Source organism: Vulpes lagopus, chromosome 15 (genome assembly GCF_018345385.1).
Source record: "Vulpes lagopus strain Blue_001 chromosome 15, ASM1834538v1, whole genome shotgun sequence".
In the NCBI taxonomy this organism is placed as follows: domain Eukaryota; kingdom Metazoa; phylum Chordata; class Mammalia; order Carnivora; family Canidae; genus Vulpes; species Vulpes lagopus.
Genome location: NC_054838.1, coordinates 44,542,638 through 44,557,004, shown reverse-complemented (window position 1 = coordinate 44,557,004; position 14,367 = coordinate 44,542,638). Strand labels below are relative to the sequence as shown.

At 36.8% G+C, this 14,367-nt stretch overlaps 1 protein-coding gene across 6 annotated transcripts in view; it reads left to right on the top strand.

Annotated features, from left to right (window-relative positions):
- Positions 1-14,367, top strand: part of MTMR2 (myotubularin related protein 2) — a 120,910-nt gene that overhangs the window by 52,669 nt on the left and 53,874 nt on the right. Inside the window, exon 1 of one of the 6 annotated variants that reach the window (XM_041730781.1) lies at positions 3,831-3,880. The exons of the other annotated variants lie outside the window; for them this stretch is intronic. Coding sequence (XP_041586715.1) covers positions 3,869-3,880 — 12 coding nt within the window. The 5' untranslated portion in view covers positions 3,831-3,868. Of the gene's footprint in view, positions 1-3,830; positions 3,881-14,367 lie in introns of those variants that run through there. 6 annotated transcript variants of the gene reach the window in all.

The following is a 14,367-nucleotide window of genomic DNA, read 5'->3' as shown; positions in this document are numbered from 1 at the left end:
CCTTGGTAAATTCAGTCATGTGTCTCAGTGAATAATTGTAGAGTGTTTCTCTTTGTTTCGTTTCCTCTTCAATTGACAGTGGAACTTACTTTCATTAAAAAAATTTTAAAAAATCATACAGAATTTTTCCCTTTTTTTCTCTGCCCTTCTTTCATACAAAAATTTTAATGCAAATGCATTTTAAAAAATAGATCTGGGCAGCCCAGGTGGCTCAGCGGTTTGGCTCCTGCCTTCGGCCCAGGGTGTGATCCTCGAGACCCAGGATCGAGTCCCACATCAGGCTCCCTGCGTGGAGCCTGCTTCTCCCTCTGCCTGTGTCTGTGCCTCTCTCTTTCTCTGTGTCTCTCTCATGAATAAATAAAGAAAATCTTTAATAAAAAATAGATCTATAGTTTTTTAAAATTAGGCTTTCTTAATAAGAACATATTTTTAAAGTTTGACACTTAGTGGAATTAAGAACCTAGGAAATTGGTGTCTGGTTAGTTTATTTTTTTTTTATTTTTTATTTTTTTAAAATTTTTTTTTTAAATTTTTTTATTTATTTATGATAGTCACACAGAGAGAGAGAGAGGCAGAGACACAGGCAGAGGGAGAAGCAGGCTCCATGCACTGGGAGCCCGACGTGGGATTCGATCCCGGGTCTCCAAGATCGTGCCCTGGGCCAAAGGCAGGCGCCAAACCGCTGCGCCACCCAGGGATCCCGTGTCTGGTTAGTTTATTTGCTGACTGAAATAATTTCCTTGAAGTCTAGGATTTTATATTTATTTATTTATTAAAGATTTTATTTATTCATGAGAGGCACGGGGGGTGGTGGGGGGGCAGAGACCTAGGCAGAGGAAGAAGCAGGCTCCATGCAGGGAGCCCGATGTGGGACTTGATCCTGGGTCTCCAGGATCACGCCCTGAGCCGAAGGCATATGTCAACCGCTGAGCCCCCCAAGCGCTCCAGAAGTTCAGGATTTTAAAATTCAGATGCACAGCTCTATTTATTTATAAAGTGTAATTTGTATAGCACTGGATTTTAATTAAAGTAAGTTCCTTAAGTGATGATGACTAAAAGATAAATTAAAGGTTGGGCTATGCAACATTTGCTTTGTAATGTCTGCGATGAGCGTTTATACCAATGTTTGTCTATAATTCAAAATCAAATATTAAAATGAAATTCTATTTTGTGTTTTATCTCTATTTTAGAAGGCCTTTTTGATCTTAGAATATATAATGTAGGGATCCCTGGGTGGCGCAGCAGTTTGGCGCCTGCCTTTGGCCCAGGGCGCGATCCTGGAGACCCGGGATCGAATCCCACGTCGGGCTCCTGGTGCATGGAGCCTGCTTCTCCCTCTGCCTGTGTCTCTGCCTCTCTCTATCTCTCTGTGACTATCATAAATAAATAAAAATTAAAAAAAAAAGAATATATAATGTATGTATATATAAATATATATATTCTATATAGGAGATAAAATTGTAATATTTGGATTTTATTTTTAGCCATCTGCCCTATCTTGTAATATTTAATTGGCTTAAATGAAGTAAATTTGCTTTTTATATATTCATATTTTTTATTAACCAAACGTCAGAGATAACTGGATTATTTCTTACCTAGAGCGTGTCCATGAATGTTGACATGTTCTAAAAATACGCAGATCTAGTCAGAATGAGTTAAGGCTCATAGAACCGATATTAGGTAGACAGTGTCTATTACACATAATCATTTCACTAGCCAGGGAAAAAAATGGTTGAAGTTAGCACTTATTTGTGATTAGCACCTCTTCTGGCCAGACCAGCATCAACTCTTGAGAGCCTAGGAATTGAAAAGAACAACTTTAGCCAAATAAAGGATATCCATCAAAACTCCGCATTATACTTAATGGGGAAATGTTAGAAGCATAGCCTTTAAACTTAGAAACATGATGCAGAATTTGTAGCCAATAAAATAAAAAAAATAATAAATGTAAGAAATGAAAGGAAGAAAGCTTTTTTTTTTTAACTTACAGATGATTATGTGGAAAGTTTAAGAAAAATCTATATGCAAACTACCAGCACTGTTGGTGGATGCAAGATAACTTTAAAAAGATAAATCTTGCCCCTGTGCCTTAACAAAAATATTTAGACAGTGTGATTGATTTTAAAAAGATTTCCAGTCACAAGAGCAACAAAATTACATTACTTGGGGATACATCTAATAAAAGATACATAAGAACTTTATGGAGAAAGTTACAAACTTTATTAATGAACTTAAATCTAAGTAAATAGATGAGTAGAAGGATGCCTGTGTGGCTTAGTGGTTGAGCGTCTGCCTTTAGCTCAGGGCATGATCTCAGGGTCTGGGGATAAAGTCCCACATTGGGCTCCCTGTGAGGAGCCTGCTTCTCCTTCTGCCTAGGTCTCTGCCTCTCTCTGTGTGTCTCTCATGAATAAATAAAATCTTAAAAAAAAAATAGATGAGTAGACACAATTGCCTGGAGATGTCAAATATTTTCAGTATGTATCTGTTAGTGCAATATAATTTCAAACCAAATTCAAAAGTTTGTCTTGCAGACCTTGGCAAGTTGATTCTGAAATTTATACGGAAAGGTAAAAGGTCAAGATTATTTAAGAGGAAAAATGAAGTGGGGAATTCATTTAATTAGTTTGTAAAGCTAAAGTAATTAGAACAGAAATAGATCAAGAAGACACATGACAGAGTTCAAGAATGACTGATTTTGTAGGGACTCTATATGATAGAGATGGTATAACAAATCAGTGGAAAAAGAATGAATTATTTGGTAATCAGTGCTGGGTTAGCATATTGAAATTTTAAAAAAAGAAGTTGAGTTCCTAATTCACATATACACAATGAATTCATTAGATTAAAATCCTAAAATTGAAAATAAAAATTATATAATTTTATTTATTTATTTATTTATTTTTTAAAAAGATTTTATTTACTCATGAGAGGCACAGAGAGAGAGAGAGAGAGAGAGAGAGAGAGAGAGAGAGGCAGAGACACAGGCAGGGGAAGAAGCAGGCTCTGTGCAGGGAGCCCAATGTGGGACTTGATCCCGGGTCTCCAGGATCACAACCTGGGCCGAAGGTGGCGCTAAACTGCTGAGCCACCTGAGCTGCCCAAAATTTTATAATTTAAAAGAAAATATGTGATACTATCTTTATTACGTGCACAAGGAAGGGATTTTTATTTTTTAAGATTCTATTTATTTGAGAGAGAGAGAGAACAAGCAGGAGGAACTGCAGAGAAGCAGGCCCTCTGCTGAACAGGGAGCCCAAAGCAATGCAGGGCTCGATCCCAGGACTCTGGGTCATGACCTGAGCCGAAGGCAGATGCTTAACTGACTGAGCTACCCAGGTGCCTCAGGAAGGAATTTTTAAATAAGACCTAAAAATATTAACTATTAAAGATTATTATTAAATAAAAAATAAATTTTAAAATATGCTAAAATGGTAAGGACCTTTTCTTGCTTATTGATTAATGTTCATCTGACCTCTCTCATCTTAAGCTCAACAAAGGCAGGAACCTTACTTATATCCCTAGTGCATAGAACCACACCTGAGTGAGTGTGACTTAAAAGCTGTTTATACTTGTGTCCAGTTGCAGCCTCAAGCTCCCTGGGACACTGGAGACATTTGTCCTCTCATTTGCTCTGTTTAGTTGGTGGAAAAGTTTGAGGAGCACTTCTAATCAGGTGACTCTTGAAACCACTTGTTAGCCACATCTGGGAAACGAAGAGGGAAATTCTATGTTTTATTCATAGTTCCAAATAAAATCTGTGTACTTCTTCACTGACTCACTGTACTCTTGGAATTTCCCGGAAGTTTTGAGGAGACAGTGTCCAGTAAGACATGGTTTCTGCCAGCATGAGGCTTAGAGTCATGTCATGGAAAAAGAGGTAAGCAAATCAGTGATTATTGCATAATAGGATGAAGAAGGTATATCTTGGGAACAAAGAGGACAGAACATTCTAAAGCATTCTAAAGTTTATATTACAAGTAAAATGCTGCTACATTCAAATATGTTTATGAGAAAATATTTGGAGGGCATTTATTAAAAACAAGAGTTTAAAGAAAAATAAATTCATTGGGTAAAAAAAGACTATTGCTCTAAACCCCTTAAGGGCAGATATATTTGTCTTATTCCCTGTTGTATCCTTAGAGCTCAGTATCTAGAATGTGGAAGTACTTAAGAAAAATTTGTTGACTGAATCAGTAGAATGAGAAATATGAAATTGTTTGCTCATTTTCCTTTCATTTTTTTCCCTTAGTTTTTATTTATTTATTTGACAGAGAGCACAAGAAGTGGGAGAGGCAGAGGGAGAATCGGACTCCCTGCTGATCAAGGTCCCCGACATGGGGCTGGATCCCAAGACCCTAGGATCATGACCTGAGGTGAAGGTAGACGCTTAACCAATGGAGCCACCCAGGTGCCTCATGCGTCCTTTCATTTTTAATAGTCCCTTAAGTCTTATGTATGGTATGCTTGCCTTTCTCTGATTTAGCTAATGCACCATCATAAGGCTAGTCTTCGTCTGATATCACTTTCATAATGTGACACCTCTGTTTAAAAATTCTTCTGGGGCAGTCCGGGTGGCTCAGTGGCTTAGCGCCGCCTTTGGCTCAGGGTGTGATCCTAGAGATCTGGGATCAAGTCCCACTTCAGGCTCCCTGCATGGAGCCTGCTTCTCCCTCTACCTGTGTCTCTGCCTCTCTCTCTGTCTCTCTCTCTCTCTGTGCCTCTCATGAATAAATAAATCTTTTAAAAAAAATTCTTCTGGCAGGAGTGACTGGGTGGCTCAGTTAGTTAAGTGTTGGACTCTTGGTTTTGGCTCAGATTATGATCTTACGGTCCTGGGATTGAGCCCTGAGTGGGGCTCCAGCTGAACAGAGAGTTTGCTTGTCTCTCTCTCCCTCTGCCCCTCACTCTACTTTCTCTCTCTCTGGATTAAATAAATAAATCTTAAAAAAAAAAATCTTCCAGGGGATCCCTGTTTCTTACAGAAAGTGTAGACTTCTAAGTCTTGTGTTCAGGGTTCTCCATGTTTGGTCTCATCAAATCTATCACACTGTATGTCCATCTTTTCCAAAACATAACCCTATCTCTATAGATAGAGAGTCTTCTTATCTTCTTATAGTCCCTTAAATGTCACGTCCTCATTCCCGCTTCCATTCATCCTGGCTTCCATTCCAAGTACATCTGGAATGTACTTGTTTCTGCTCTTCAGTGAAACAGATCATGGTCAAAATGTTAATAAGAGACACAGCCCCATCAGGTGATTCCAGCCCTTTATGATCTTTCTTTCCTAATAGAAGATGTGTGGATAATAATCAAATAATGTTGAAAAAAACTTTGAAGAGATTGTATGAGGAAAATTTGGAAGAGAGACAGAAGGTAGTCACTAATTTATTTCTGTCATCAAGAGCCACCAAAATCCATTTGAAAATATTCACAGTTGTCTCACATCCATCCTTAATATGGAAATGTTAGGTCCAAACTCCCATGATTTCCATTTTACTGAAACTTTCCTCTCCAACATTACCACTAACTCCCTTTGGTAAGATTTTGTATCTTTTTTTTTTTTTAATTAATTAATTTATTTATGATAGTCACACAGAGAGAGAGAGAGGCAGAGACACAGGCAGAGGGAGAAACAGACTCCATGCACCGGGAGCCCGACGTGGGATTCGATCCCGGGTCTCCAGGATCACGCCCTGGGCCAAAGGCAGGCGCTAAACCGCTGCGCCACCCAGGGATCCCCAAGATTTTGTATCTTTTATAACAACACTAGGTATTTTTTATTATGAAAGCAATTAATGAAATAAAAATCTGTGGGAAATAGATATAGGATTAAGGAAAAAAATAAAAATCCCCAGGACTTTTACTACTCTTAGTATTTGGTACATAGAAGCTCTTCCTTAAAAATATCTACTTTGACAGTTATTAGGTTGAGTGTCACAGTAAAAGCTCCTCAGTTCTGCTTACTAGAAGCTTATGATGTCAGCATTGGGCTCAGTAATGTCTTGCCTACTATTCTGTTAGGTAGTTTAAGCATGTTTATTGGATCTGTAATTAGTTTGATGTAATTTAAAGATACTATTAACCCCCTTAAGGCCTAAAAGAATAAAAACTCTGTGTTAAAATTCTTAGTAAAAAAAGCCAAATAATTACGATAGAATGATAGACTATTTAAAAATTAGAAAGTATGAGAAAATGATAAATGTGAAAGCAATATTTAATATATTCATGATGCAATAGGAATAATAGTGACTGTTCAATTGATAATAAGGAGATAAGGAAAAGTATATATGTCTAAAGTTTATTTAACTAGGTAGAACACTAATTAACATGATGCTAATTCTGGAAAAGACAAGAAATATTTCAGACTTCAAAACTGAGCATAGTGCACGTGCTGCTGATATAATTTCTGTTATAGTCCACACATTTCACATAATCATCTTTATATATACAGAAAAGGCACATAATGAAAAGTATTTGACAAAATTCATCTATTTGAGATTTTTAGAATTTTTTAATTAGAAAGGAATAGGTAAATACATATGTAAGCATCTGACTTAATAGTACAATATTAAAACAGTAGAAGTACTCCCATTAAAGAACAAGATAAGGTTACCTACTATCATGACTGTGTTATTTAGCATTGTTTTTAAGTATCATCCAATGTAATTTGATAACATAAATACATGCTATGCATGTTATTGAAAAGGAAGAGGCAAAATAAGCATATTTTAACCTGGAAATCAAGAAAATCAAATATATTATTAGAAACAAAAGACTTTAACTAGATGACTGGTTATTAAAAGGAGCTTGGAAGTCATCACTCTGTTGTAACAAATAAAAAGCAGAACAAGTTGAATGTCAACAACGCTTCTTAGATCCATCAGAGAATTGAGATCATGGGACAAATGGCTGCCTTCCAAATTGGACAGACAGGTAGAGCAGAAACCTATAAGCAAAAGCCTTCTCAGGAACCAGTATGGGGTATTAAAACAGGAACTGTAATTGATGAGTTGCTGGATGCTCAATGTGGACAAGTCTGAGAGCTAACTCCAGGGAGCTAACTTCTAGGAGTTCTTCATACTTTTGTGAGTTTTACCAACAAAAACGCTACCAAGTTACCACACAGAGGTAAGAGAAAAATCTCTTTTGCTTTCTGGCAGAGGGGAGGGAAAAACAGCCAGTTTGAAATATGTCCAAAGCATTCTGTTCTTTTTGATAAGGCCTACCCTTGAGAGAAACTGTTTTTACTAACCTATCCTACCTGGTTTTGTCAGAGCTTGCCTGACCTGGGAGAAGGGAAATACTTAACTCCAGTCTCCTCTAGTCTTCTACCTGGAGGAAGAGAAATAGAAATACAAACTCTAGTACTCTAGCCATCCTTTCCTACCTCAGAGCTGGAGACTAGGAAGCACTTTTGGGTGTTACAGCCCAGGAGCACAAGCCCATTAAAAGATTGAGGACTGTATGTAGGACTTAGTCATAGGACTGTAGAATACTTCCCCTCCCACCTCCATACCTCACTACCACATCACTCAAGGTTTGCTCATTTCAGTTCTTTTTACCTACTACATCATGTCCAGCTTTCAACAAAAAACTACAGGGCATACTAAAAGCCAAGTTTGATATATAAGAATTAACAGCTTTCTATTATGAAGATACTTAAAAATATTTTAAGTATACTTATATACTTAAGTATATATACTTAAGGGAGGGAAATATCCTATTTATAATAACAATTAAAAATATGAAATATCCAAGAATAAACAAGATACATGCAGAGATTTTATGAAGTTTCTTCATAAAAAACTCTAAAATTCTGCTGAATAATATAAAAGAAGACTTAAATGGAAAGGCATATCTTGTTTGATAGAAATGGTCAATATTGTTTAGATTGTAATTCTTATTCTGCAGATAGTCTGGTTAAAACTTGACAGGTCAGTGCTAAATTTGTAATGACAAAAGTCTGGAAATAATAGAAATGTTTTTGGGGGGCTGATAATTTATATGTTTATAATTGAATACTATGCAGTCTTTGGAAAGAAGAGGTAGGTCTCCACGTGTGAATATGAAAATATGTTCAAGACAGTTAAAAAAAAAAAACAAATGTTGAACAGTGTGTATAAGTTCTCATTTGTTGGGAATTGTGGGAGGAGGAGTAAAAGAAACTGGATACACAAGCAGGTATATTACTTAGAGGCAGGTAGAATGGAAACAAGGAGACATGTTTGGAGGCTCTTTGAATAGTTCCAAATAAAAATTGATAAAGGCCATGTACAGGGTAATGACAAATGCGAAGTAAAGGACAAATTTGAAAACATTTATATGTGGATGTAATGTGTTAAAGCTACCTGAGTGTTGCAGATTCGAGGGAGAGAGGAGTCAAAGATAATGGCCCCTGATTTCAATCCTGGTGACAGTTTTTGGTTCACTTCTCTTTGGACTGCCTCTCTTTGTACACTTCCCTGTCCTTTTTTTCTCAGCCAAAAGAAAGGCCTTAATGTGTCCTGCAGCCCTTGCTTACTCCCTGGCTCCCTTCTCCTTCCTTCCTGGCTCCCTTCTCCTTCCTTCCTTATGATTTTTTCCCCCTCCTTACAGCTGCAGCCATTGTTTGTTTATGGATGACTTCCACTTGTCACCTCTGGTCCTGATCTCTTTCTCAGCCTCCCATCCCTCATGTCATTTGCTTGCTATATAGTTGCACAAGGATGCTATCATGTCATGATCATAAGCTTAGTACAGTTACACAGTTCAAGTTCAGCTGCTGTTGCAAGGTATATGTCCCCTTGGAAAAGTTGCTTAACTTCTTATAGGGGTCAGTTACCTCATTCATAAAGGGGAATAGCACTACTACTGCTTCTCTTGCAGGGATATTATAAGCAATAAATGAATAATGACCTTCTAAAAGCAGAGCATTAACTAGGCCAGTTCATGATGATTTTTTCCTTGGTGTGGGGTGAAATGAAAGTAATTGAGATAATATTTCATCTGTCTACCTATCTACTTCTATTTCATTTTTGACAGATATTCTGTTATGGGCCATCTTTTATCAAGGAAGGACTGTTCTGTATCACAAGAATACATCCTCCTAACCTTTGGGTTTTAAAGATCTTTTTTCTGTTATATAATGATGTTCCTAATAGGTAGTAGTCATTATTGTAGTTCTATTTTAATGGTCTCACTTATAAGAAAATACAAAGTTCACAGCCCTGATTTCCCCTCTCCCACCCGCACAATTTCTCTTCTTTGCATCTTGTATTAGTGTGGTGCAGTTGTTACAGTTGATAAACCAATACTGATACATTAATATTAATTAAAATCCATAGTTTACATAAGGGCTTACTCTTTATGTTGTACATTCTGTGGGACAAATGCATAATGACATGTTTCCACCATTACTGTATCATGTGTAGCAGTTTCACTGCCTTAAAAATCCTCTGTGCTCCACGTTTGTCTCTCCTTCCCTTTCACTGAACCCTTGACAACCACACATCTGTTGACTGTCTACATAGATTTGCTTTTTCCAGAATGTCATACAGTTGGAATCATCTAATACAAAGCCAGATTGGCTTCTTCCACTTAATGGCGGCGTATCTTTAAGGATCCTCTGTTTCAAAAAAAAAAAAAAAAAAAAGGATCCTCTGTTTCTTTTTTTTTTTTGTCTTGATAACTCACTTCTTATTGCTGAATAATATTCCTTTGTATAGATGTACCACCGGTTGTTTATCTATTCCTTGTCTGAAAGACTGGTTGCTTCCAAGTTTTTCCCAGTTAAGAACAGCTTGCATTTAAAATTCTTCAAGATTAAATTGGGAAATTTTTCTTAATATTAGGTCTATTCATTCCTTGGGCTGCTGTAACAGAGTGTTGCAAATTGAGTGGCTTAGAACACAGGAATTTATTTTCTTACAGTTCTGGAATGTGATATTGTGATATAAAAAGAAATATATATTTTGGGCTTCACTTTTGGCTCCTGGCCAGAGCTCTTAAAACCTTGTAATTTACTCAGTAATAAGATCCATAGGATGATCTTTTGATAAAATATTTGTTTTTGGTTTCTGACTCATGACATAGTTCCCAGAGTGATAAAAGTGAAAGGAACATCTTTTGTTGTAACACACACCTTTCAACCATCCCTGAGTTTATGTTAACGAGGTGATGTTTGGAAAGCCTCTAAAGGTGGGGGCCTGGTTGTCAGGGGAACACCCTTGTGACTAGAAGTTTGGAACTTCCAGCTCCACTCTCTTCTTTAGGAAAGGGAGAAAGGCTAGAGGTTGAATTTATTAATGGACAATGATTGAATCAATCATGTCTAAGGAATGAAGCCTCCATAAAAACATCCTAACTGAAAGGGTTCGGAGAGCTTCTGGACTAGTAAATACTTGGAGGTGCTGGGAGGGTGATGTGCCTGCCCAGAGAGGGCATGGAAATTCCATACGCCCTCTTGTACCTTGCCCTTGAGGCTCTTCAGATGGCTGTTTCTGAGTTGTATCCTTTATAATAAACTGGTAAATGTAGATAAAGTGTTGCCTTGAGTTTTGTGAGCCATTCTAGCAAATTATTGAACCTGAGAGGGGAGTGATGGGAATTTGACTTCTGGATGGCTGGTCAGATGTACAGGTGACTGCCTTGGACTTAAGATTGGTGCCTGAAGTAGGGTTCAGACATGTGGTCTGTGCTACTTGTGGGTATTAGTGTGATAATTGAATTGTAGGACCCCCAGCTAGTGTCTGCTGAGGATTGAAGAATTGTTTCCTATGGAAAAACTCACCATATTCAGTATCAGAAGGTTGAAAATAGAATATAGAAAACTATTTTTTCTTTTAGGGGGGTTAGAATCATAGATTGGTTTATACTTCTTCCCTTGCTGCTGGTGAAGGCCAATAATGCTTGGCGTTTTTTGGTTTGTAGATTCATCACTCTAATCTCCGCCTCTGTCTTCACATAACATTCACCTTATACCTCTGTGTCTTCACAGGATCCTGTCTGTATAAGGATATCAGTTATATCAGATTATTGGCCACTCGACTCTAGCATCTCCTCATCTTAACTAATTACATCCACAAGGACCCTATTTCCAAATAAGGTCACATTTCCAGATACCTGTTAGTCAGGACTTTAACCTATCTTTATTGGGAGAAGGAGGACAGAATTCAACTTACAGCATGAAGTGATGCTTTCCAGACTTCCTCTTTAGATACTTCTTTTTTGTTGTTGAATTATTAATGGTGATGTAATGTTATTCGACCTTTAGTAGTTGTGGTTTCAACTTAAAACCAAATTGTCTTTGGCTGTGTCATAATAAAAAAGGGCTTTTCTGTACTCAAATTTGTACTTTTAAAGATATAACCAATAAGATTTATCCCAGATGCCAGTTTGTGGCTCTACCCTGTTCAGAGTTTTGTTTGTATGGCTCATTTTGCCTCCTTTGTGGTTTGTCAGTCAAGTTGTATAAAACATAAAGTAAAATTGATGTTAACAGTTTTTTTTACCAGAATTATTCAACGAAATATGAGTACTTAATTTTTTACTTCACAGTTTTAGTATATAAAGAAACTGTGGAGGATAGTTTGTAACTTCTACAGGCTCATTTTTCCCTTTCAGTTGATTAAAATATAGTGTTTTGCAGATTTCCAAATATTCTTTCCTATGTTTCTATCATCTGACATTCCATGTGAAAACTGACCTATAAATTTGCTCATACCCAGATCATCGTTATAGACAAGTTTTCTGAATTTCCTTTATAGTAATTTCCTGACTGGAGAGAAAGAAACAGAGGGCGAGAGAGGGAGGTAGCTTAAAGTCACATGGAAAGTTACTGAGCAGTTTGAAAATAGTTTGATTATGAGAATGTGGAAGAAAATGGGAACATTTTTTATTGGGGAGAGAGCAAAACTGAATTATGTTTTAGGAATAAAAGAATTAGAAATTTCAGTCTGTGTGGTAGTTTTTTTTTTTTCCACCAGTAAGATTTTAATATGATGAGTAGACTTTTCTTGATAATAAGAAATGCTATCAAAGAGCAGACCTTATTCCATCTTATCTATTGATACAGCCAAGTTCCTGAGACAGGCAGGGACCTCATGTATCTGTATCATATTTTATGTATTCCAGAAGATTTCTCTCCTCCTCTTGTATCTGAGAGTCATATGACTTTTTCTACACTAAAGATATTTCCATGTTAATGCAGAAAGACCTAATGAATCAGTCTGGGTTTGCTGCCTTCATTCTTCAGACCCCTTTTTAGTACGGTAGGCCTTGGTATTTTTGAGTTCTCTTGTTTTGCTGCATCTGTATTTCTTCTTCCTTTACTGAAATACCTGAAATGCAATTTTCTCAGAAGTCATCAAGTGTTACTCAAATGATTGCTTGTATTTGTTTCATAAGCTTAGGGTCAAATCCAACCACTTCTTCCAACAGGTATCAAATATTCTTCTTTATTACTGCTACTACAGAGTAATCCAGAATTTTGATATTTCTTAGATTATTATAATTTCATCTTTATCATATTTAGTTTTGTGCACTTCCTTAACTTTGCCATTTACCTGTATTGGGGTCTCCAATGATTTTCCTTTACGTGACTGGTCAAGTTTAAAATCTTTATTCCTCCCTCCTCTGCCCACCTAATATCTTGTTATAAAAATCCCCAAATACACTATTGAGTTGTAGGAGTTCTTTATGTATTTTAAATATTAATCCCTTATCAGATTTGCAAATATTTTCTCCCATTCAGTAGGTTACCTTTTCATTTAGTTGCTGGCTTCCTTTGCTGTGCAGAACCTTTTTAGTTTGGTATAGTTCCACTTGTTTACTTCTGCTTTTGATGTGAAATCCAAATACCATTGCCAAGACCAATATCAAGGAGCTTACCCTCTGTGTTTTCATCTAGGAATGCTATGGTTTCAGGTGTTACGTTAAACTTTAATCTATTTTGAGTTGATTTTTGTGTGTGGTGTAAGGTAGGGGTCCATTTTCACTCTTTTGCACATACCTGTCCAGATCTCCTAGCACCATTTATTGAAGGGACTCTGCTTTCTCCATTGTATATTCTTGACAATTTTGTTGTAATTAATTGAGCATACATGTGTGGGTTTATCTCTGTGTTCTGTATTCTGTACCACTGATCTTCATGTCTGTTTTTATGCCAGTACCATACTATTTTGATTACTGCTGCTTTATAATATGGCTTGAAATCAAGAAGTGTGATCCTTCTAGCTTTGTTCTTTTTTAAGATTGCTTTGGTTATTTGGGATCTTTTGTAGTTCTATGTAAATTCTGGGATTTTTTTGTTCTTTTTCTATGAATGCCATTGGGATTTTGATAGAGATTGCATTGAACCTTTTATGTTTTTAATGCCACAGTTCTTTTTTAATATTGTGTATTTATAAAGAAATTATACTGGCTATAGTTATTTTTAATATTCATTTCCTTTAACTTTTATAATATAGTTAAGTGTTTAACATACCACCTATCACAGAATCAGTTTTCTGAATCTGATAATATATTTACCTTTACCAGTGAGATGTATATTTTCATATGTTTTTATGTTTCTATATCTTTTCATTTCAGCTCAAAGAAGTCCTTTCAGCATTTTTTTTCAAGGCAGATCTAGTGGTGATGAATTCCCTTAGCATTTGTTTTTCTGGGAAAGGGTTAGTGCTTCTTTGTTTCTGAAGGATTCCTTTGTAGACTGCAGAGTGAGGAGGGCATGGGTTTGGTACTTGGTCTGGTTAGGGTTCCTGTTGCTTAGATGAGGGCATCTTTGGTTGAGGTTTTTCCAGGGATTCATGGGTGGGGTTCCTATTGGAGTACAGAATGGAGAACTGCATTCCTTTGATGCCCTCTGAAATTCTTATCTGTCTCTTTTCTGAATTCCTCCTTTACCCCCTGTCATGGGGCGCTTGTTTTAAACTTTGGGTGCTGAGGAAGAAAGATGGATTTCTTTAGCAGTGTCCCTTGCTGGGGAAGCTGGGCACTAACTCACTGCTTTACTCTTTCTTCCATGGGAGAGGTCCCCAACCTGCTTTTTCTCTGAGCTGTAGAACCTTGTGGGGGAGGGGTGATACTGGCAAAGTTTCTCTTGCAGCTATCTCATTTCATATTCACTAACTGTAAGGTAGACATTATTTTGATATTAAATGATGAAACTAAGATTCAGAGAGGTTAGTATGGTGGCAATAAATGGTTTTTTTGGGGGGAGCAGAAAGGTAGTTGAGATGTAAAACTTAAGTTTTTGCTATACATCACAGATTTCTTATATCTAAGTTTTAATGTTGATTTACCCTTTTCAGCTTAATTATTGCCTCAGTTATTTTTTTTTTTAAAGAGGACCTGTCGGTTATATTTTTGGTGACTTGTCATATGTAA